The sequence below is a fragment of the Microcaecilia unicolor genome, chromosome 6 (genome assembly GCF_901765095.1).
Source record: "Microcaecilia unicolor chromosome 6, aMicUni1.1, whole genome shotgun sequence".
In the NCBI taxonomy this organism is placed as follows: Eukaryota; Metazoa; Chordata; class Amphibia; order Gymnophiona; family Siphonopidae; genus Microcaecilia; species Microcaecilia unicolor.
Genome location: NC_044036.1, coordinates 338,939,504 through 338,964,253, shown reverse-complemented (window position 1 = coordinate 338,964,253; position 24,750 = coordinate 338,939,504). Strand labels below are relative to the sequence as shown.

General features: G+C 45.9%; 1 protein-coding gene across 1 annotated transcript in view; it reads right to left on the bottom strand.

Moving 5' to 3' along the window:
* Positions 1 to 24,750, bottom strand: part of KIF19 (kinesin family member 19) — a 93,394-nt gene that overhangs the window by 3,437 nt on the left and 65,207 nt on the right. Inside the window, exons 12-19 of the mRNA XM_030208549.1 lie at positions 23,543 to 23,741; positions 20,857 to 21,127; positions 18,479 to 18,600; positions 15,224 to 15,393; positions 14,928 to 15,033; positions 14,002 to 14,089; positions 9,244 to 9,650; positions 1,662 to 1,821 (exon numbers count right to left, since the gene is read on the bottom strand). Of these exons, the coding sequence (XP_030064409.1) occupies positions 1,662 to 1,821; positions 9,244 to 9,650; positions 14,002 to 14,089; positions 14,928 to 15,033; positions 15,224 to 15,393; positions 18,479 to 18,600; positions 20,857 to 21,127; positions 23,543 to 23,741 (1,523 nt within the window). The remainder of the gene's footprint in view (positions 1 to 1,661; positions 1,822 to 9,243; positions 9,651 to 14,001; positions 14,090 to 14,927; positions 15,034 to 15,223; positions 15,394 to 18,478; positions 18,601 to 20,856; positions 21,128 to 23,542; positions 23,742 to 24,750) is intronic.

Sequence of the window (24,750 nt, the reverse complement as noted above, 5' to 3'; positions counted from 1 at the left end):
GCCAACAGCCACATGACTGCTCCCAGCACCCCCAGGAGGTAAAAGCAATGCGGGGGGGAGATGATACGCTAGGGGGTGTGTGTGCACGGCAGTCCCCCCCCCCCCCCGGTTGCAGCCAACCTAGGAATGCCACTGAAGAGTGTGCTGTCTTTGCACATTGTGTGCACTTTCTATTACGAGTGCATCCTCTTTGTACATGTAGTGCACACTTTTTAATAAGATTGTGCCCTCTTTGCAAATAGAGCACACGTTTTAATAAGAATGCGCACTGTGCACTTTTATAAGAGTGCACCCTCTGCACATTCAGTAGTGCTCACTGTTTAAAAAGAGTGCACCCACTTTGCCTATATAATAGTGCACATTTTTAAATAAGAGTGCACCCTCTTTACACATAGTGCATACTTTCTAATGTCTGCATCTTCTTTGCACGTACAGTAGTGCTCACTTTTTAAAAAGAGTGCACCCTCTTTGCACATATAATAGTGCACATTTTTAAATAAGAGTGCACCCTCTTTGTACATGCAGTGCACACTTTTTAATAAGAATGCACCTTCTGCACACTGTGCACTTTTTAATAAGAGTGCACCCTCTTTGCACGTACAGTAGTGCTCACTTTTTAAAAAGAGTGCACCCTCTTTGCACATACAATAGTGCACATTTTTAAATAAGAGTGCACCCTCTTTGTACATGCAGTGCACACTTTTTAATAAGAATGCACCTTCTGCACACTGTGCACTTTTTAATAAGAGTGCACCCTCTTTGCACATACAATAGTGCACATTTTTAAATAAGAGTGCACCCTCTTTGTACATGCAGTGCACACTTTTTAAGAATGCATCTTCTGCACACTGTGCACTTTTTAATAAGAGTTCATCCTCTTTGCACGTACAGTAGTGCTCACTTTTTAAAAAGAGTGCACCCTCTTTGCATATACAATAGTGCACATTTTTAAATAAGAGTGCACCCTCTTTATATAGTGCATGCTTTCTAATAAGTCTGCATCTTCTTTGCATATACAATAGTGCACACTTTTTAATGAGTGCCTCTTTTTGCCCCCCCCCCCCCCAAAAAAAAAAAGCATGAAATTTTTCTGGCTTCCCATCCCTAGTAGCCAGGGCTATTTATAAGTCAGTTGTATAAAAAAACAACTAGTTAAACATGTTGACTATGACTTAAGGATTAGGCCAGAATAACAGGGGTATATATCCTAAGCAATGAATTTTATGCTTGCACTCCAGGTTCTTACAAAAACCCATGCAACATTCGCTGAGCTGATAAGTAAAAACAAAAAAGTGACACAACTCATTACCTTCTACAAATGACACTGAAGCCTTGATTTGCCACTAGGTAAACCTTTACACAGATAAACCCAATCCCTGTGGTACTGTGTACCAGGAATGTAGAAATGGTTGCAGGCTACCTCTGAGCTCTATGCAACAATCTTCTCTGGCTCCAATCCTGTCTCTGCCTCTCTCTCTCTCTTTCCTTTGATTACTCCCTCTTCCCCATTTTCACTTTATTTTTGAGATGAAAGTTCATGGGCGTACGCATGCCCTACAGAACTGATGCCCTGATGATTTACAGGACTATTACCAGTTTTGATCTTTATTGCCCTGTATGAACGATGGCAAAGGGGTTGAAAGATTCTTAGAAACACCCACCTGTGTGATGGTTTTGTGGAAGCTTCAGCTTTGTGAGGGGAAGGACCGTTTTCCCAGTTGGGCGGCTGCTCTGCGATGGTTGTCCATGGCTGAGTATCCTGTGCTCCGAGGTACTCTCCAGCAAGTGAGGTCTCGCCACATTCTTCTTAGGCCGTGCAAGCTAAGAACGCAAATACACGCAGAAGAAATGATTCTCCAACGCATGGGATCAGGAGTGGGTGTGCCTACACTCCTGACAGTTCAGCCACCTGCCAAACAAACTTACCCCATGGCAAACTTGAGGTTCAAGTGCTCTACTAGCTAAGAAACATCCGCGGGCTTTACGTACCGCAGGACCTATTTCATGCAGTGGGTCCTGTTCACGGCATGAAATAGTTCAGGCTGTAACAGCATTCAGAGTGGCATAGCCGGACCTGACATTTTTTTTGGGGGGGGGCAGGATTAACATGGTGGGGGCACTGGGCATATTGGTGTGCATAATGCTTGGTATACTAAATAATGCCTTAAGACTGCAAGGGATGATGGATTTCAAAGTAAACACTGTCCAACAGCTATCCTGTGTCAACATACACCTGCCCCCGCCCCCCCCCCCCCCCACACACACTTATGGAAACTTTGGAAACACTGACTTTGCCATTATGGTAGACTTGAGTCTGGCCAGCGTCTCAACGTACGACACAGTGACCTGCAAAATGATTACTATAATGATTCCTATCCTTCTACTGTGCTTTATAACACATATAAATACCTTATTAAAACTGTATTAATGAAACCTGTGAAATAGCAGTTTAAATATGTAGCCTAAGAAATCTACCTCAGACAGTTTGAAAATACTCGGCGTCACACTTGATCGCAACCTTACTCTCGAGACCCAAGTAAACTCAGTAACAAAGAAAATGTTCTATTCAATGTGGAAGCTCAAACGATTAAAACCTTTCTTCCCAAGAGCAACCTTTCAATATCTAATACAATCAATGGTCCTAAGCCATGCAGATTGTTGCAGCGGAGTCTACGCGGGTTGCAAAGAACAACTCATAAAAAAAACCTCCAGACCGCCCAAAACACAGCAGCCAGGCTGATATTCAACAGAACACGCTTCGAAAATGCCAAACCTCTTCGAGAAAAGTTGCACTGGCTCCCAAATCAAAGAACGGATCACCTTCAAAATCTGCACCTTAGTCCACAAAACCATATATGGTGTAGTCCCAGGATACATGACAGACCTTATAGACCTGCCAATAAGAAACAAGAGTCGGGTCATCAAGATCATACCTAAACCTACACTACCCAAATTGCAAAGGACTGAAATACAAAAGAACCTATGCATCCGGATTCTCCTACATAAGCGCACAACTATGGAATGGCCTCCCAAAAGCTGTGAAAACAATCCACGACCACTTGAACTTCAGGAAATCACTAAAAATCAACCTCTTCAAAAAGGCCTACCCCAATGACCCCACGTAAACCTCTTCACCTACCAACACAGCATGACTATAATCGTACTGGACAACACGTAATCTTTATCCCTTGCAACCCTCTACTTATAACTCATACGATCACTATACAACCTTGTATCTGTTATCAATCGACTGGGCAAACGCCTTGACGGTACTATGTAAGCCACATTGAGCCTGCAAATAGGTGGGAAAATGTGGGGTACAAATGCAATAAATAAATAAATAATATAGAAAATACCGACCCCCACCCCCCCCGCCCCAACACTGCACATTGGACTATCAAACTGTTAATTAAAACATATTTTTTTTGCATCCACGGAAATCCCCCATAGCTCCTCCTCTAAGAATGGATGCAAAGCGTAAAAACGGCATTTCTCTAGGAATTCACCATACAAAAAAAAAAGAGTTGATTTTGGTGGAATCTCCGTAAAAATATAGATCCTTTCCAGTCCCAAGCATATTGTGAACTACCTACAAAAATCACTCAGGACCTATACAGCTAATCTACTTAACCAACACACCAGTAACGTACAGAAGTAACACAACAAGGACCCTACCTAGGAAAATGCAACACAGTGAACATTGCAGTCAGACCTAGAACACCAATGCGCCTATTGGAAACTGAAGAAGCTGAATTATTAAAGATGCTTAAATAGAAACTCCATTCAGAGTTCGCCTCGGTCACAAACACCGAACACAAATAGACCCTTGCCAGGTACAAAATAAGAGAACACAAAATTAGAATGTAAGTATGTGAGACAGAAATTAAACTTAAACCCCAAGAAGTCACGCTCTGCAGGAAGTGCAACAGTAGAAAAATAGAAACAGCACCCTACACACGGCAAAATATAAAGAAAGCCGTGTAAATTTACTGTAAAATTGATATTTTCCATTCACTGACTTAAGAATAAAATTCTTTCTGCCTTTGTTTTTTTTTTTCCCCAGTCATGTTTGTCTCAGTCCCCAGTTCCTGCTTTCCTCTGTCTTTTCTTAACTTTCTTTACAAGATCTCCAGTCCATCAGCCACTTCACTCCCTTCCTATCTTCTGTAATTCCGCTCCTATACCCATCTTTTCCTTTCATCATTTATTTTCTGCCTCTCTATCTTCTCAGGCTTCATTCGTTCTTACTATGCAATCTTTTTTTTTTTTTTTTAACCACATCTACCTACAGCTTTTCATCTCATCACCTCAGCACTCCCCATTCTTCATCCTATTTTTCCCCCCAGTTTTTGCTCTCTCTCTCCCCTTTCTTCCAGCACCTTCTCTTTCCTTTTCCTCCCTTCTATACAGCACCTTCTCTCACCAGTATCTTCTCTCTCTCTTTCTCTCGCCCCCTCCATCCAGCATGTCTCCCTGTCGCCCTACTCGCCCTCGTATCCACCATCCGTCCATGTCCCTCTCCCCCTTCCATGTCGGCATCTCTCCTTTATCCCTGCTTCTCCCATGTCCACCATTATCCTCTCTTTGTCCCAATCCCTGACCGAAATCCAGCACTCCCCATTGTGTTCTTACTCCCCCCATGCCCAGAATCCTTCAATATCCTTTTTTCCTCCATACCTGATCTAGCATCATCTCTCTTTTCCCCTCCTCCAACCCAGCATCTTCCCCCATGCCATTCTAGTACTTTCCTTCTCAACCCCCCATCCCAATTCAGCATCTCTATTCGTTCACCTTACTCACCACCCCTGTGCCCACTATATCCTCTTCTCTCCCCCTTGTCTGGGCATTTTATTTTTCTAATTGGGCTGGTTCCAATCTCTTCTACTTTCCTTGTGTCAGTCTTCTCCTAAATTCTTTTCCATGTTTGATTTTCTAGTTCTTCTTTGTCTTCTTTCTTTCCTTCTCTATATCTGTCTGGCTTTGATTTTTTATGGGGTTCTTTTCACTTTTCTCTTCTCTGCATTTATATTTGCCCATTTAATTTTGCTCTCATTCTCCCTTTCTCTCAACTTCATTAATCTCCTCCTTTTCACATCTCATCTACCTACTGGTTTTTCCCATTTCCCTCTCATTCCCTCCCCAGCATTCCCATTGCTCTCTTTATCTCTGTTCTTCCCCTGTCTCCTACCCCCCATTTCCATCCTCTGTACTCACCCTCTCATCCCCAGCTCCATCCCTGTCTCTCCTACCTTCTCTTGCCTCCAGACCATGCTTCTCTTACTCTGTATTCAGCCTCCTATTGCCCTCACTCAACCCCTTCAGAGACCCGTGTCCTTCCTCTTATATCCCTCCCTAGTACCCTTATCCCTTTCCAATGCCTCTTATCCTCTCTCCATTCTTCCAGGTCATTCACACTTTCAGGCTTATTTTCGAAAGAGAAGGGCGCCCTTCTTTCGACACAAATCGGAAGATGGGCGTCCTTCTCACAGGGTCGCCCAAATCGGCATAATCGAAAGCCGATTTTGGGCGTCCTCAACTGCTTTCTGTTGCGGGGATGACCAAAGTTCACGGGGCGTGTCGGAGGCGTAGAGAAGGCGGGACTAGGGCGTGCTTAACACATGGGCGCCCTCGGCCAATAATGGAAAAAAGAAGGGTGTCCCTGATGAACACTTGGACGACTTTACTTGGTCCTTTTTTTTTACGACCAAGCCACAAAACTGTGCCCTAAATGACCAGATGACCACCGGAGGGAATCGGGGATGACCTTCCCTTACTCCCCCAGTGGTCACTAACCCCCTCCCACCCTAAAAAAATGGTCAAAATATTTTTCCAGCCTCTATGCCAGCCTCAAATGTCATACCCAGCTTCGTGACAGCAGTATGCAGGTCCCTGGAATAGTTTTAGTGGGTACTGCAGTGCACTTCAGGCAGGCGGACCCAGGCCCATCCCGCCCCCCCACCTGTTACACTTGTGGTGGTAAATGTGATCCCTCTAAAATCCACCAGAAACCCATTGTACCCACATGCAGGCGCCCCCCTTCACCCCTAAGGGCTATGGTAGTGGTGTACAGTTGTGGGGAGTGGAGTTTGGGGGGGTTTGGGGGGGGGCTCAGCCCATAAGGTAAGGGAGCTATGCACCTGGGAGCTTTTTCTGAAGTCCACTGCAGTGCCCCCTAGGTTGCCTGGTTGGTGTCCTGGCATGTGAGGGGGACCAGTGCACTACGAATGCTGGCTCCTCCCACGACCAAATGGCTTGGATTTGGTCGTTTCTGAGATGGGCGTCCTCGGTTTCCATTATCGCCGAAAATCAGGGACGACCATCTCTAAGGTTGACCTAAATGTTGAGATTTGGGCGTCCACGACCGTATTATCGAAACGGACGCCCTTCGCGAGGATGTCCTCAGGAAAACTTGGGCGCCTCTTTCGATTATGCCCTTCCACGTCTCAACTTTTTTCCACAATTCATCTCCTTTCTCTTAGATTCTATTTCATACCCTCATTCATTCCAGCCCATCAACATATACACACTTGTACCTATCAATTGCCAAGTACTCAAGTACTTTCTATCTTCTCAAAATTCTCACTCCATCTCTCCCATTCAGAATTCTCTGATCTGCTCCCCTACATTCTCCCACTTAGTTACCAAGTCTGTCATCTTCTACTCTATTTTCCTATCTGCTCTGTTCCCCCTGTTCCCCCCTCGTCTCCTGTTTCGATATTTCTTCTCTGTCCATATTCTTCTATGACCCTGTGCCTCCCTGTGTCCAGCTTCTCACCTTCTCTATGTTCTGCATCCTCCACTCCATGGCCCCCAACCCCTAGTCCCATCCATCTTTTGCTCTTTTCCCCTTTCCCCCAACCCCTAGTCCCATCCATCTTCTACTCTGTTCCCCTTCTCCCCTTTGTTCCCCCTCCCCCCGCAGTATCATCCATCTTCTGCTCTTTTCAGGGTCTGCTGTTTCGATATTTCTTCTCTGTCCATATTCTTCTATGTCCCTGTGCCTCCCTGTGTTCAGCTTCTCCCCTTCTCTATCTTCTGCATCCCCCACTCCAAGGCTCGCAATCTCTCCCCTGCCCCCTCCCCATCTCTCTTTCTCTCCACCACCCCTCTGCAGGTCCATCTTCTCTCTCCCTCTCTCTCCCCCCCCTTTCAACATCTTTCCCCACCTTTCTTCCCCACGCCCTCATCCCATCCCCAACCTCACGCCCACTCTGTGTGATCTGGCACTTCTTTTTTCTTCCTCTCCCCCCAGGTGCATTATCCATCTTTCTCCCCACCCTCGGGCCTCTCTCCCTCTCCCACAGGTGCATCGGACCTCTCTACCTCTCTCCCCCCTGCTGGTGCATTCTTTTGCCTCCAACCCCACACACACACAGCCTTTCATCTGTCTTCTTTCATTCCACCCGGCTGCGGTCTGGCATCTTCCCCTTCCCTCCTTGTCCCCCGGTGCTGCAGTCTTCCAACCATTGGAGCCGACTCTGTGGGTGCTGTGGGTGCCTGAGCACCCCCAATATTGAGAAAAGTCCTTGTATGTGTCCAAGGAGGGGTTATTTTCATTGGGCTTAGAACCTCCAATAATTTTGAAAAGTTGAAATTGGGTGGCGGAGCAGGTGGGGGGAAGAGGGGGTGGTGGTTGGGAGGCGAGGATAGGGGAGGGCAGACTTATACGGTCTGTACCAGAGCCGGTGATGGGAGGCGGGACTGGTGGTTGGGAGGCGGGAAATACTGCTGGGAAGACTTATATGGTCTGTGCCCTGAAAAGGACAGGTACGAATTCAAGGTAAGGTATACACATATGAGTTTGTCTTGGGCAGACTGGATGGACCATGCAGGTCTTTTTCTGCCGTCATCTACTATGTTACTATCCTGCTTATAATCGAACGAGAATAACGCCCAAGTTCCGACCTAAATCGGGAGATGGGCGTTCTTCTCACAAAAACAAATAAAGCGGCATAATCGAAAGCCGAACTTTGGACGCTTTCAACTGCACTCCGTCGCGGATGCGGACAAAGTTGACGGGGGAGTGTCGGAGGCGTGGTGAAGGCGGAACTGGGGCGTGGTTATCACCCGAACAGAGATGGGCGCCCTTCGCCGATAATGGATGCGTTTGTAGCTAGAATTTAGGGCACTTTTCCTGGACCCTGTTTTTTGACGAATAAGGCCCCAAAAAGTGCCCTAAATGACCAGATGACCCCCAGAGGGAGTCGGGGATGACCTCCCCTGGCTCCCCCAGTGGTCACTAACCCCCTCCCACCACAACAAATGATGTTTCACAACTTTTTACTTTCACCCTCAAATGTCATACCCTCCTCCCAAGCAGCAGTATGCAGGTCCCTGGAACAGTTGTTAGGGGGTGCAGTGGACGTCAGGCAGGTGGACCCAGGCCCATCCCCCCCCTACCTGTTACAATTGTGCTGCTTAATGCTACTAGTCGTCCAACCCCCCCCCAAACCCCCTGTACCCACATGTAGGTGCCCCCCTTCACCGCTTAGGGCTATAGTACTGGTGTAGACTTGTGGGCAGTGGGTTTTGAGGGGGATTTGGGGGGCTCAACACCCAAGGGAAGGGTGCTATGCACCTGGGAGCTCTTTTACCTTTTTTTTTGTTTTTGTAAAAGTGCCCCCTAGGGTGCCCGGTTGGTGTCCTGGCATGTGAGGGGGACCAGTGCACTATGAATCCTGGCCCCTCCCACGAACAAATGCCTTGCATTTATTCGTTTTTGAGCTGGGCGATTTCATTTTCCATTATCGGTGAAAAGCAAAAACGCCCAGCTCACACCTTGGCGAATAAAGCATGGGCGTCTATTTTTTTTAAAAAAATACGGTTCACTCCGCCCCTTCACGGACCCGTTCTCGGAGATTAACGCCCATGGAGATAGGCGTTTCTGGTCGATTATGCCCCTCCATGTATGTTACTATGTTACTATGTTGACTCCTATGCTTCCAACCATTCCAGCAGTGTTGCAGATCAAGGCAGCTTCATCACCTGCTGGTCCTGGAAGCTTTCCCTCTGCATCATCCCGCCTACACAGGAACAGGAAGTTGTGCAGAGGGAAGACTTCCGGGCCAGCAGATGAGGCTCGAGATACCAGGCCATGTGGGGAGAAAGACTGGGACAGAGATATTGGGCCATATGCCTGTGCTCCTGACTGGGGGGGCCCTGAGCTAAGATTGAAGGGGCCTGGGCCCCCAAGGCCCTGCTGTAGCTACGTTCCCAATTCACACAGCTTCAGTCTCAGCTCACCCCTTGACCTGTGACCTCAAATGACCTCGACCGTCGCTTTTTCCTCTTGGCTTCCAGTGAGTCTTCCCTTTTCTCTGGCTTCTTGCTCCCCTTCTTCTTTGTCTGCACCCAGAGGCCTGGGGACTTAGCGCGGGGGTTCATGTCCCGTGATGCCACCATCTCACCAGTGCTACTGGACAGGTTGTCTTCACTGGCCGCATGCTGCAGGAGGGGATCGGGAGGCTGCTTGTAGGTAGGGATCTCCTGGAAAAAGGGGTCCTCGCTCTCACTCAGTGATTGCAAGGACAGGCTGCTCCTTTCTTTCATGGGTTCCAGCAGGTGCAGACGATCTATTTCCAGCACTTTGGAACGCCGCCGGGCTGCCTTCACTGCAATGCTTTTAGTGCTGCTGAGAATCTCCCTTCTCTCTGCAAATAAGAGAGAGACGGTTATACAGGTGTCACAGATCCTGAGGGACAGTCACGGGAAAGACCTTTGACCACACACAGAACAACTTGTCACTGTCTCGAGAAAAGGATATTGAAATCTGTTATCAGGCAGTGAAAGTTTACACAGCAGGACAGTATTTGAATGTACAAATTCTTTAGATAGTTTAATCACCGATTTGGAAGACTGTATGAACAGGTTGTAAGGAGAACCTGTCATTTCTTTCTCTATAATATCAGCAAAATTCGCCCTTTCCTTTCTGACCACACTACCAGAACCCTCATCCACGCTCTTATCACCTCTCGCTTAGACTATTGCAACTTGCTTCTCACAGGTCTCCCACTGAGCCATCTCTCTCCTCTTCAATCTGTTCAAAATTCTGCTGCACGACTAATATTCCGCCAGTGTCGTTATGCTCATATTAGCCCTCTCTTCAAGTCACTTCACTGGCTTCCTATCCATTTCCGCATACAGTTCAAACTCCTCTTATTGACCTATAAGTGCATTCACTCTGCAGCTCCTCAGTACCTCTCCACTCTCATCTCTCCCTACATTCCTCCCCGGGAACTCCGTTCACTGGGTAAATCGCTCTTATCTGCACCCTTCTCCTCCACTGCTAACTCGAGACTCCGTTCCTTTTATCTTGCTGCACCATATGCCTGGAATAGACTTCCTGAGCCGGTACGTCAAGCTCCATCTCTGGCCGTCTTCAAATCTAAGCTAAAAGCCCACCTGTTTGATGCTGCTTTTAACTCCTAACCCTTATTCACTTGTTCAGAACCCTTATTTTATCATCCTCACTTTAATATTCCCTTATCTCTTGCTTGTCCTGTTTGTCCTAATCAGATTGTAAGCTCTGTCGAGCAGGGACTGTCTCTTCATGTTCAAGTGTACAGCGCTGCGTACGTCTAGTAGCGCTATAGAAATGATAAGTAGTAGTCTTTAGGATTCTGGAATCTTGCTACTCTTTGGGATTCCGGAATCTTGTTACTCTTTGTCCTTATCTCTTATTTGTCCTGTTTGTCTGTCCTAATTAGATTGTAAGCTCTGTCGAGCAGGGACTGTCTCTTCATGTTCAAGTGTACAGCGCTACGTACGTCTAGTAGCGCTATAGAAATGATAAGTAGTAGTAGTAGTAGAACATAGGAACCTTGGGACAGGTATATGCAGGGCCATAGCAAGTTGTAATTGCACCCTGTGTTATCCACCATGGTGTCCCCACCTTAACCCCCCACTGAGCATCCATCCCCCTCCTGAAGCTCCCATAAGTGCATCCATCCCCCCCCCCCCAAAACAAAAGCCCTAGTAGAACCTCCCCAAGCACATCCATGCCCTTCCCACAAGACTCCCTGGAAAAAACCTCCTCCTGAAGAGACCCCACTCCAGACTCCCCCCTTCCAGGCTTATCTGAAGGATGTCTTGGTGGTCCAGCAACAATCTCCAGTTGCTGCCACCTGCGTCAGCTTTGGATTCAAAATGGTGGCCCTGACTCCAATGTTGATCCCAGATCTGGCACAAGTAGGACATCATTCAGGTAGGCTCGGGGGGGGGGGGGGCCTATGGGGAGGAGGGGAAGGTCTTCAGGAGGAATGTCTTGTAGAAGGGGGCAGAAGCATAGCCAGATTGTGATGTCAGGGGGAGCGGACTGTGTGAGAAAATAGACACCAGCGTGACACCAGTGCGAGTAGGTTTTTAAAACCTCATAGGCACAATTTTTGTCGGAAGTCCATTTGGAGAAGCGATTGCTCCCCTTGCGCCCCCTAGCTAGTGTCTAGTAGGGGGGCTTGTGGGAAGGAGATGGACGCTTTTGGGGGGGGTGTAGGAAGAGGAAGGAGAGATGCTGGCCAAGCAGGGGAGACAATGAATGGGGTGCAATTTTGATGCCATGCCTCCCATGTTCCCTGTGCGGGTCCCACTAGCTGTGCATACCTCACTAAGGCTTGAGGTGTATGGTAGCACGATCTAGCAGAAATCATTTAGCACATCTGGCCTAGAGAGAGATACTGAGATACAAAACGAAGCAGATTAAACAGAGTATTACAGCAGGTTAAGAATGAATGCAGGATATATTACTGCACTGAGAGACAGGAGTATTAACAGGTATTAAAGGATAAGGGAATGTGTTACTGAATCTACAGAGAACATTAAGGGGCATTATTTGATTCAGGAGTATTAATGGATTGAGGGGTATTAACATATACACATACATTGCTGAACTGAGATACAGAGTATTAACAGGTATTAAAGATATGGAAATGATTTACTGATCCTAGAATGAGGAACATTATTGGGTATTAGTGGATATACAGTATTATTAATGGATACACTGATATATTACTGTGCTGAGATGTAGGAGTATTAACAGGTATTAAAGGATAAGAGAATGTGTAATGAGCCTAGAAAAAGGAACATTAAGGGGTTTTAATGGATACAGGGGTTTTAATAGGTGCAGGATATAGTACTGCACTGAGATTCAGGAGTATTAACAAGTATTAAAGGATAAGGGAATGTGTTACTGAACCCAGAGAGAACATTAAGGGGCATTGTTTGATTCAGGAGTATTAGTGGATTGAGGAGTATTTACATACACAGATATATTGCTGCACTGAGATACAAGAGTATTAACAAGTATTAAAGGATAAGGGAATGTGTTACTGAGCCTAGAGAGAACATTAAGGGGTGTTATTTGATTCAGGAGTATTAATGGATTGAGGGGTATTAACAGATACATTGCTGTACTGAGATACAGAGTTTTAACGAGTATTAAAGCATATGGAAATGATTTACTGATCCTAGAATGAGGAACATTATTGGGTATTAGTGGATACACAGTTTTATTAATGGATACACTGATATATTCATGTGCTGAGATACAGAAGTATTAACAGGTATTAAAGGATAAGAGCATGTGTAATGAGCATAGAAAGAGGAACATTAAGGGGTTTTAATGGATACAGGGGTTTTAATAGGTACAGGATATAGTACTGCACTGAAATACAGGAGTATTAACAAGTATTAAAGGATAAGGGAATGTGTTACTGAACCCAGAGAGAAGGAAATTAAGGGGTATTAATGGATACAAAATTATTAATGGATTCAGGGGTATTAAAAGATATACACATATATTACTGCACTGTGAGACAGGAGTATTAACAGGTATTGAAGGATAAGAGAATGTGTAATGAACCTAGAAAGAGGAACATTAAGTGGTATTAATGGATACAGGATGTAGTAGAGCACTGAGATATAGGAGTATTAACAAGTATTAATGGATAAGGAAATGTGTTACTGAGTCTAGGTAGAGGAACATGAAGGAGTATTAATGGATAAAGGATATATTACTGCAGTGAGAGATGGGAGTATTAACAGGTATTAATGAATATGGGAATATGTTACTGAGTCTAGAAAGAGGAACATTAAGGGGTATTAATGAATAAATGGATACAGTATATTACTGTGCTGAGGTAGAAGAGTATTAAGGGATATTATTAGTACATATTTTAGCTTATGTGTTTTCATTGGTAGCTCAAGACTAGTTACATTCAGGTACCCAAGTTATTTCCCTGCTCAAGAGAGCTTACAGCCACAAGAAGTGTTGGAACTTGCTAAGGGTGATATTTGAACCCTGGTACTCAACTCACTGTTCCTCTGTGGATAGTGGGATGACCATAATGTGGGAGTTACCCATCCTTCCTACCTGCGTTTTGCTAGGAGGTCAAGGTGTCCATCTTTATGGATTTCTTGTTCCTGTATTTTATGCCTAAAGTTTGTAACTTGACCTTTTTGGGAATGTGTCGGCTCTGATGAGCTCCTTATGTGTTTTTTTTTAAATTATGACTGAGGTAGAGGGTTGGCCAGAGTTGATGGTTATTTTAGGATCTGATTAGGCCCCTTTCATTGTGAAGCTCATATGATCATAATTTTTATTAAATTGTATTTTTAGTTGTGTCATACAAATTATTCTGTTGTATTTTTGGATGGCATTTCTGTGGGTAGTGATCTTGCCTTTCGGGTTTTGGTGATATTGGTGGGTCAAGCAGAGAGGATCTCTGAGGGACAGGGAGGAATTAGAGAGCTTAGTGGTTGGTAAGATGAGCAGACTGGATAGGTTGATGGTCTATCTGCCATGATTTTCTGTGTTTCTATGTTTCCAAAATGACTAAATGAAAACAAACTTTGCCAAAAGAAATTCAGGTAATTTTGTAATAAGTTTACAAAACACACGTGGAAACTGGAAGTTGATAAAAAGACAAGATTTGCATCATTTCCAAATAACATATTCAAACTGTTCCACTCCGCGTGATGTGCACAGTCAGAAGGATGAACTTTTACCTTTCCGTGTCAGAGGAATCTCAGCTACATTCTCGCTGCTCTCAGGGGATGAGTCTGAAATGCTGATCAAACTCCTCCGGGGTGGGTACTGACCATATAAAACAGAAAGTAAAACAGTAAGTACTCAGAGAAAGTGGATTTAAAAACCAAGGTGATCTACAGCTGTTTTTAGGAACAGTAACCTATAAAGACAAGCCCAGAGAGTGAAAGGACCATTCAGTTAATCTCAAATCATCTTGCTGAGGGTCTGATGAGTGCATAACTTCAGCTATAATGACACAGACCAAAATCTGAACACTAGCTCAATCTGCATCTGGATCTCTTTACCAATCCCAGGTCTTCCCATCCTAGAGGTACCAGACTATCCCAAGAGTCCTCCAGTACTTGAGGTACCAGACTCGGTATACCTAGAGCCTTCCAGTTCCAGAGGTACCAGACTCTATCCCCAGAACCCTCTGGTTCTAGAGGTACCAGACTCTGTATCCCCTGAGCCCTCCAGTTCTAGAGGTACCAGACTGTATCACCTAAGCCCTCCAGTTCCAGAGGTACCAGACTCTATCACCTGAGCACTCCAATTCTTCCTCCAGTTCTAGAGGTATCAGACTGCATCCCCAGAGCCCTCCAGTTCTAGAGGTACCAGACTGTGTATCACCTGAGCCCTTCAGTTCCAGAGGTTCCAGACTCTATATCCCCAGAGCCCTCCAGTTCTAGAGGTACCAGACTGTCTCCAGAACCTTCTAATTCTAGAGGTACCAGACTCTGTGTCCTCCTGAGCCCTCCCATCCATCCTAGAGATTATGGGCTGTGTACCTTCAGTCTCTGGCCCGTCCCCTACTTTGCTCAGTCTCGCTCCTGTGAAATGAAGTGTTTCACTATTTCCCAGCCCTTGAGTTTTTGCTCCCTTTTGCCGTGGGGCTGGTATGTACCTCTTGGGTTGCTATCCCATTCACGTGGATGGGTGGTGGTGTGATCACCGTGGAGTTCTTCATTCGCCGAGCTCGAGGACTGGTTTGGAACACTTTATGTGGTTCACTGCAGGAGTGGAACACACAGTTGGCTACAATTCAGCACGTTTCCTTTGTACCACACTTTAAACAGGATACACAGTAAAATGTCATTCTCTCCAGAGCGTAGACCTTGTGAGATGTCATTAATGGGGTAGGGGACATCCTTCCATTTGTTCCAGTACAAAACCAGGGTTGCCATTATCATCCACTCTTACCTCTCAGCATCAGAGATCAGGGGTGGGAGGGTGTTTCGGCGAGAATTTCTGGCCCGATTCTGTTGATTTTCGGAACTGAAAGTTCTCACGCTTTCCTGGTCTGAGTCCAGCTCCAGCACAGTCTCTCCTGCCGTGAGCTGAGGAATCCGTGGCAGCGAGCTGGGACTGTCCTGGGGATGTAGAGAACAAAGGGTTAACTCTATTCTCAGCCTCAAGCTCTAGGACTCTGCTGGTCTCAGGTTCATTTTATAATTTATGGTGACCTTTAGTGGGCTGTGTGACCTTTTAAAAGACCAGCAAATAAAAGAGACTGTCATAGGCTTGTTCACAGGTCCCTTCACATGTCACAGACTTTAGTTTTCTCCAGGATCAGCTCAGATGCTACAATGGAACTTCTGCATTTTATAAACACTTTTAATCGCTATTATTATAAAACAAACCACTGAAACCAGTGCTGAAAGGGGAAGCGAATTTATGGGGGACTTCTAAATAATCAGCTTTTCAGGATATCTGGGATGCATGTGCACATTGGGCCTGAAATGTTTTAAATCTGTCTCGTGTATGTTCATTGCGGATATCCAGAAACTCAAACTGGTTGTAGCATCCCCAGGAGGCGTTTGAGATGTCCTGTGCTAGAGGCTCAAATCCCAAATGAAGACCATAATAAAACGTAACTGATTTCCCACGCTCCTCCCTTCCTGCGGTTTTACATTCAAAATCACTTTTCATTTTCTTCTTTTCACTCTTATGCTTTTCAATAAGGTAAATCAGGGAACGAAATCTTAGGAGTTCCTATTGTATGATGCACAGCACTGTCCCCTTAATACTCTGATGAAGGCAAGGTACTGTTAATACTCTGATACACACTAGGTCCTTTTAATATGCTGATGCAGGCAATGTACTATTAATACTCTGATACACACTAGGTCCCTTTAATACTCTGATGAAGGCAAGGTACTGTTAATACTCTGATAAACACTAGGTCCCTTTAGTATTCTGATGAAGGCAGGGTACTATTAATACTTTGATATAAACTAAGTCCCTTTAATACACTGATGCAGACAGGGTACTGTTAATACTCTGATACACACTAGGGCCCTTTAATACTCTCATACAGGCAGGGCACTGTTAATACTCTGATACACACTAGGTCCTTTTAATATGCTGATGCAGGCAAGGTACTATTAATACTCGGATACACACTAGGTCCTTTTAATATGCTGATGCAGGCAAGGTACTATTAATACTCGGATACACACTAGGTTTCTTTAATACTTTGACACAGGTAGGGTACTGCTAATACTCTGATACACACTAGGTCCTTTTAATACTCTGATACAGGCAGGGTACTGTTAATACTCTGATACACACTAGGTCCTTTTAATATGCTGATGCAGGCAATGTACTATTAATACTCTGATACACACTAGGTCCCTTTAATACTCTGATACAGGCAGGGTACTGTTAATACTCTGATACACACTAGGTTTCTTTAATACTTTGACACAGGTAGGGTACTGCTAATACTCTGATACACACTAGGTCCTTTTAATATGCTGATGCAGGCAATGTACTATTAATATTCTGATACACACTAGGTCCCTTTAATACTCTGATACAGGCAGGGTACTGTTAATACTCTGATACACACTAGGTCCTTTTAATATGCTGATGCAGGCAATGTACTATTAATATTCTGATACACACTAGGTCCCTTTAATACTCTGATACAGGCAGGGTACTGTTAATACTCTGATACACACTAGGTTTCTTTAATACTTTGACACAGGTAGGGTACTGCTAATACTCTGATACACACTAGGTCCTTTTAATATGCTGATGCAGGCAAGGTACTATTAATACTCGGATACACACTAGGTTTCTTTAATACTTTGACACAGGTAGGGTACTGCTAATACTCTGATACACACTAGGTCCCTTTAATACTCTGATACAGGCAGGGTACTGTTAATACTCTGAAACACACTAGGTCCTTTTATTATGCTGATGCAGGCAATGTACTATTAATACTCTGATATACACTAGGTCCCTTTAATACTCTGATAAAGGCAGGGTACTGTTAATACTCTGATACACACTAGGCCCTTTTAATATGCTGATACAGGCAAGGTACTATTAATATTCCAATACACACTAGGTCCCTTTATTACTCTGATGCAGGCAGGGCACTGTTAATACTCTGATACACACTAGGTCCTTTTAATATGCTGATGCAGGCAGGGTACTGCTAATACTCTGATACACACTAGGTCCCTTTAATACTCTGATGAAGGCAGGGCACTATTAATACTTTGATATAAACTAAGTCCCTTTAATACACTGATGCAGACAGGGTACTGTTAATACTCGGATACACACTAGGTCCCTTTAATACTCTGACGAAGGCAAGTTACTGTTAATACTCTGATACTCACTAGGTCCCTTTTAGTATTCTGATGAAGGCAGGGCACTATTAATACTTTGATATAAACTAAGTCCCTTTAATACATTGATGCAGACAGGGTACTGTTAATACTCTGATACACACTAGGGCCCTTTAATACTCTCATACAGGCAGGGTACTGCTAATATTCTGACACATATTAGGTCCCTTTACTCTGATGCAGGCAGGGTTTATGATCTACAGTACTGTTAATACTCTGATACACACTAGGGCCCTTTAATACTCTTTAACAAGCAGGGTACTGTTTATATTCTGATACATACTAGGTCCCTTTAATACTCTGAATCAGACAGAGTACTGTTAGTCCTCTGATGCCGCAGGGTACTGCTAATACTATGATACACACTAGGTTCCTTTAATACTCAGATACAGGTGGGGTACTGTTGATACTCGGATACATACTAGGTCCCTTTAACGCTCTGATGCCGCAGGGTACTGCTAATACTATGATACACACTAGGTTCCTTTAATACTCAGATACAGGTGGGGTACTGTTGATACTCGGATACATACTAGGTCCCTTTAACGCTCTGATGCAAGCAGGGTACTGTTAATACTCTGATACACACTGGGTCCCTTTAATAGGCTAATGCAGATAGGGTGCTATTAATACTCTGATGCACACTGGGCCCCTTTAATAATTTGATGCTGGCATGGTACTACTAATACTCTGATACACACAAGATTCCTTTAATACTCGGATACATGCAGGGTACTGTAATTCATGCAGAGTACTATGAGTATTCTGGTGCAGGCAGAGCACTTTTACTACTATGACACACACTGAGTACCTTGAATGCTTTGGATGTCACTTTGTCAATGATTGTAATCCGGTCCAGGCTGCCCTCTTCCATCTCCCTCAGATACACCTGGTACAGTTCCTCCAATTGATGTGGCACCAAAAGATTGTGATCTAGAAAGAATAGGGTTGAGGTAGTGAAGGCAGTAACCCCACAGAGGGCTGTCTCTTCAGAAACACCCCAAAACTTCCCCTCTGAAAGCCTGAGTTCTGTCAGTATGTTTAGCAGGTCTCGGCTCAGGACTTCTGTTTAGGAATGGCTGCCCTGATCCTTGCAGAGTAGGGTTACCATATTTTGTCCCCCCAAAAGGAGGACACATGCCTTGCCCCACCACAAACCCTGCCCTTTTCACACCCCACCCCGTCCCCTTTCACGCCCTCACTTCACCCTCTGTCACATTTTCCCCTCCCCCCTGTCACACACCCCGTCACCCCCCTCCCCTTACCTTACTACTGACCTGGTGGTCTAGTGACCTCTTCGGGGCAGGAAAGAGCCCCCCCTTTCCTGCCCCCAGTGCCTCCCCACATGCATCCTTCTTGTTGGTGATTCAACAATAGCGCCGATTCAAAATGGCCGCCGAGAGGAAGTCTCGCGAGGTCACTTCAACTCTAGGTGGCCATTTTGAATTGGCGCCGAGATCACCAACAGGAAGGATGCATGCAGGGCAGCGCTCCGGGCAGGAAAGAAGGGGCTCTTTCCTGCCCCGAAGGCAGAAGAGGTCACTAGATCACCAGGGCAGTAGTAACTAAGGGGAGGGGAGGCTAGCAATCTGCCCGTTTGTCCGGATTTCTGTACAAACGGGCAGATTGGCAAAACCCACCTGGTTGCCCGGACATGTCCTCAAAAAGAGGACATGTCTGGATAAATCTGGACATATGGTAACCCTATTGCAGAGGAACTGTAGAAAACCATCCTATCAGCAAAAGAAGACTGAACACAGGGTCCTTTCTCCAGCAACATTTGAAAATCATGGCTACAGAATATGCTTTGGAAATTGGAAATCAAAATAGCAAATTCTTCAGAATTATCCTTGGTTTAATGAAATATAACCAGGCCTTGGAATAGACGTGATGACCACTGTAGATGCGATGCAATCTGTGGAAAGAGGCCTTCACTGGCCAGAAATTGTAGAGGGTGAATTTTTACACTGTGAATTTAGGGTTCAAATCTGCAGATATGTTTAACTGTGGATTTAACCCAATTTTCAAAGCACAGGACTGCGCATATTTGGTGTGTGGTTACTTTTTTAGGGAAAATAAAATGCAACATTAAATTTCTTCCCCCAGCGTAAGCCCCCTTTTGCCCCCGGAACATGTCCCCTAAATAAGGCCATAGGAAAAGGCATTGTGGGAAATGGATGTCCTTCTTACTAATACTTAGCGCTATCATTGCTGCGGGCAGCATCAACAAAGAAGCAACTTACCTCTGCTCTGCCTGGCCTCTGACGTGTTTACTCTGCTTAGGGTTACCATATGTCCGGTTTTACCTGGACATGTCCTCTTTTTGAGGACATGGCCAGGCAACCGGACTGGTTTTGCCAGCCTGCCCATTTGTCTGGATTTCCAGACAAATGGGCAAGCTGGCGGGCGGGCCAAGTGGTGTCCTATCCTCCCCTCCCCTTACTATTCTGCCCTGGTGGTCTAGTGAACTCTTCGGGAAAGGAAAGAGCCCCCTCTTTCCTGCCCCCAACACCTGCATACTACTTCCCTGCTGACGGTCCCAGCTCCGATTCAAAATGGTCGCTGAGAGTTGAAGTCTCTTGAGGTCACTTCAACTCTCAGCAGCCATTTTGGATCGGCGCCAGGATCGGAGTCAGCAAGGAGCAGTATGCAGGCGCTGGGGGCAGGAAAGAGGGGGCTCTTTCATTTCCCGAAGAGGTCACTAGACCAACAGGGCAGTATAGTAAGGTAAGGGGCGTGGAGGACAGGACACCTTTATGGGTTGTGTGACGGGTGGGCGGGTGTGTGTGAAAGGGGTGGGGTGGTATGTGACAGGGGACAGGGGGGGCATGTGTCCTCTTTTTTGGGGGAGCAAATATGATAACCCTACCTCTGCTGTGTGTCCCGCCTGTGCAGACATAGGAAGTTGTGTCAGAGGAGGCGGGACAAAGCAGAGGGAACACATCCAAGGCCAGCTAGAGGCAGGTTGCTTTCTTTTTTGCCAGTAGCTTGCAAAACACTGCTGAGGGGAGGACACTTATGGCTGGGCCCCCCTTGGAGGTCAGGCCAGGGGGAATTTTGCCCCCCACCTCTTGGCGGCCCTGCAGATTCCACAGTGACGTGGGCAATTCCGTGTCTCACTATGGCCATGAGTTTTGACTCCACTGTGCAATGTGGGGAGTGATGGCCAAGTTGGGGTGGTGACCTTACCACTGATGATCTGTCGTTGCCGCTGGATGATCTGGGCACACAGAGTCCGGTGCTGCTCAAAGCGCTGTACCACGTAGTCCTTCTGTCGGATCATGTTGTCCTTCAGCAGGGCATTGGACTGCATCTCAGTGTTCTCTATCTCCAGCTCATGCACCTTACACAGCAGAGTCAGCACCTCCCGCTGCTCCTCTGAGCTGATGCGCCGGGGCAGGATCTCCTCCAGTCGCCTGGCGCGGGAACGGATATCCTTCAACCTCTTCTCCAGCTCCAGCTAGAGGAAAATATTCCAGAGAAAGAGAGAAAGTGCCGGGAAAGGGGAACAGCGCATGTGGCTTCTCTTAACTAATACAATACAGGGGGATTAGTGCCCAATTGGTAATTACCCGGATGAATGTTACATTCACACACACAAGTGCTAATGTTCTGTAATCTTAGTGTGCAAATGGAAACTTACATTTAGTTCTCTAGATTATAGAATTAGGGGGAAAAAGTTTTCAGATTGTTTTTTAAATTTGGATTTTGCTCACACTTTTTCCAGTATTAGCTCAAGGTGAGTTACAGTCAGGTACTCTGGATATTTCTCTGTCCCAGGAGGGCTCACAATCTAAGTTTGTACCTGAGGCAATGGAGGGTTAAGTGACTTGCCCAAGATCACAGGAATCAGCAGTGGGATTTGAACGGGGCACCCCTGGATGTCAAGGCTGCTGCTCTAACCACTAGGCTACTCCTCCACTCAATATATATGTGTTTGTGGCAAAGGTAGGGAGACAGAGTGCTGGGCTTGATGGACCGTTGGTCTTTTCCCAGCATGGCGGTGCTTATGTGCCCTGACATAAAAAGAGGACACCCCGTCACACCCTACTCTTAACCCCCCACCCCAAGAAAGCCAGATTCCCTCCCAAATCATTTTTACAGCTCTATCCCTACACCCGATCCACATCCCCTCCCATTCCGTACCTTTTCCTTTTTGTGCCTGCACTTCCTAGTGGGGTCTAGTGGCCTCTCTTCAGGGCAGGAAAAAGAGTCCCTTCTTTCTTGCCCGGGGACTTCCGCAGCCTGTTCGCTGCTGGCGCAGCTTCAAAATGGCTGCCAGGAGTGGAGGAGTGGCCTAGTGGTTAGAGCACTGGTCTTGCAATCCAGAGGTGTCCGGTTCAAATCCCGCTGCTGCTCCTTGTGATCTTGGGCAAGTCACTTAACCCTCCATTGCCTCAGGTACAAACTTAGATTGTGAGCCCTCCTGGGACAGAGAAATATCCAGAGTACCTGAATGTAACTCACCTTGAGCTACTACTGAAAAAGGTGTGAGCAAGATCCAAATTAATAAATAAAATGAGTTCCAGCAGTGATCACCAGGCAGGAAAAGGGAAAGGAGGGAAGGACACTCTGAGGCTCCACTGGCTGAGTCATATGCTGGTGTTGGTGGGATTGGAAAGAGAGGTTGAGTGATGTTCTAGGGGCTGGGAGGGAGGGTTATTGAAAGGAGGGGCTTGATGATGTTCCTGCAGTTGGGGGGGGGGGAGGGATTGGACGAAAGGAGTTTGATGATTTCTGGGGTGGGAGGGGAGAGAGGGGCTTGATGATGTTCCCACAGTTGGGGGGGGGGGGATTGGAAGGAGGGAGTTTGATGATTTCTGCGGTGGGTCGCCAGAGTACAGCCTGCCTGCCCACCTGCAAACCTAGACAAATGGGCAGGCTGGCAAAATGCGCTCAGATGCCCTGCAGTGTCCTCAAAAAGAGGATATGTCCGGGTAATCCCGGAGGTATGGTAGCCCTAGGCAAAGGGCCTGAAAGCCTTTAGTCTTAAATCACAAGTAGACAAGTCTGAGAATATAAACTTCAGAGAAGATTTCCTAGGCCTGATATTCGAAGGGTTTATGCTCCTAACTTTGAAAGTTATTCTCCTAAATTTGCCTGTTAAGCTTTACTAGGGCTGAGTGCTTAAATTTGTATTCAAAGGAATCGATATTCAGCCAGAGGCAGTGAGAGTTTTTTTTAGTCTCTGGTGGTGTCATCCCTGAATATTCAGCACCAAGACATGTCCAGGCGGCCAGCTATAAGTGTGATATTCAAAGGGGTCACCGCAAAAAGATAGGCCTGACTTTGAAGTGACCCAATTGAACCGCTTAACTTACTCCCCCTGCTTACAAAGCCGCACTAGCGGTGAACGGGCTGTGTCGGCAGGACTGCGCTGCCAGCCACTAGCGTTGGCTTTGTAAATGGCGACCTTAGGCAGTTAAGATGCTGAATATCAGCTCTGCCCCCGAGCTGCCCACAAATTAATTGTCTTTCGTTTTAGCGGTCAGAACTGAGATTCTAGAGTCTAAAGCGTTAAGTGCTACTGCACATCAGCGAAAGCCAAGCAGAAGCTACTTAACTGACCAGGAGCCTCACCTGCCCAGTGAAATCGCTTTGAATACCGACCAGAAAATTTCACTAAACTCCTAAATTTAGGAACATTATATCTGGGTGTCAACAAAAGCAGGACAAATATTTAGGAGCGTTAACAGTGATTAGGCTCATATACGTAGACATAAATTTATAAGCCTAATTTTTAAGCTCCTAAATGAAGATTAGTTTTTCATGAAAATGTAGGCCCCTAAGCTTGGCCTTTTCTGAATATTGAGTCCCCTCCCCCCCCATTTCTAACGTGTTCCGGTTTGCTGCTAGTGAGCTCAGACTGTCCTACCTTCTGCCTGCGCAGTTTCTGCTGTTCTTCCATGAGGGAGGTGATCATCTCTCTTGCTGAGGTCACTTCCTGGGGCTCTAGAATATCAGACTGGTCGTCCCCCGTGTCTGAGTCCTTCTCACCGTCATCTTTGCCCTGGGTCTCTTTCCTCAGCTCTTCTTGCCATTTCCGGGTCCTGTGCATTTTCTCCTGTTCCCAGCTGGAAGCAGCAACGAGATGTGGAGCGACATTTTAGAAAGGGGACCTTCGTACGATAGTTTAGACAGATCTGGAGCTACTTTTATTAGTTACTCTTGTATTTGAACAGGATCTGAACTCACTGATGTGTTTGGATTTTTGGAAGGCTCCAAGTCTGTTTGAGGGACAGGAAGTTTGGATTTTTCCTGACCCTCTCTAGGGCTACCCAGGGGAGGGGAGGTGAAAATTGCTTTTGACAATGTGCCAGGAGACATCGGCTCTTACTACTACTAATAATCATTTCTATAGTGCTACTAGACATACATAGCACTGTACACATTATATTCGGGTACTTTCTCTGTGTCTAGAGGGCTCACAAACTAGGTGTTTGTACCCGGGGCAATGGAGGGTTAAGTGACTTGCCCAAGGTCACAAGGATCTGCAGTGAGAATTGAACCTAGATTGCCAGGATCAAAGTCCGCTGCACTAGTCACTAGGCTACTCCTCCACTAGCAACATTCCATCTAGAATCTCCAATAGTAGCAACATTCCATGTAGAATCTCAAATAGTAGCAACAGAATCTCCAATAGTAGCAACATTCCATGTAGAATCTCAAGTAATAGCAACATTCCAGAATCTCAAATAGTAACAACATCCCATGTTCCACTGCAGTAACCACTAGGCTACTCCTCCACTAGCAACATTCCATCTAGAAGCCTGCCCTTGAAGATCAGCAATGCGGCCACGCAGGCTTCTGTTTCTGTGAGTCAGACATCCTGCAGGACGTCAGACTCACAGAAACAGAAGCCTGCGCGGCCGCATTGCTGATCTGCAAGGGCAAGCTTCTACATTACTGCTACTACTACTACTTATCACTTCTATAGCGCTACAAAGGCATACGCAGCGCTGTAAACCATACATGAAAAGACAGTCCCTGCTCAAACAGCTCACAATCTAAAAATGGAATGTTGCTAGTGGAATTCCATGTAGAATCTCAATAGTAGCAACATTCCATGTAGAATCTCCAATA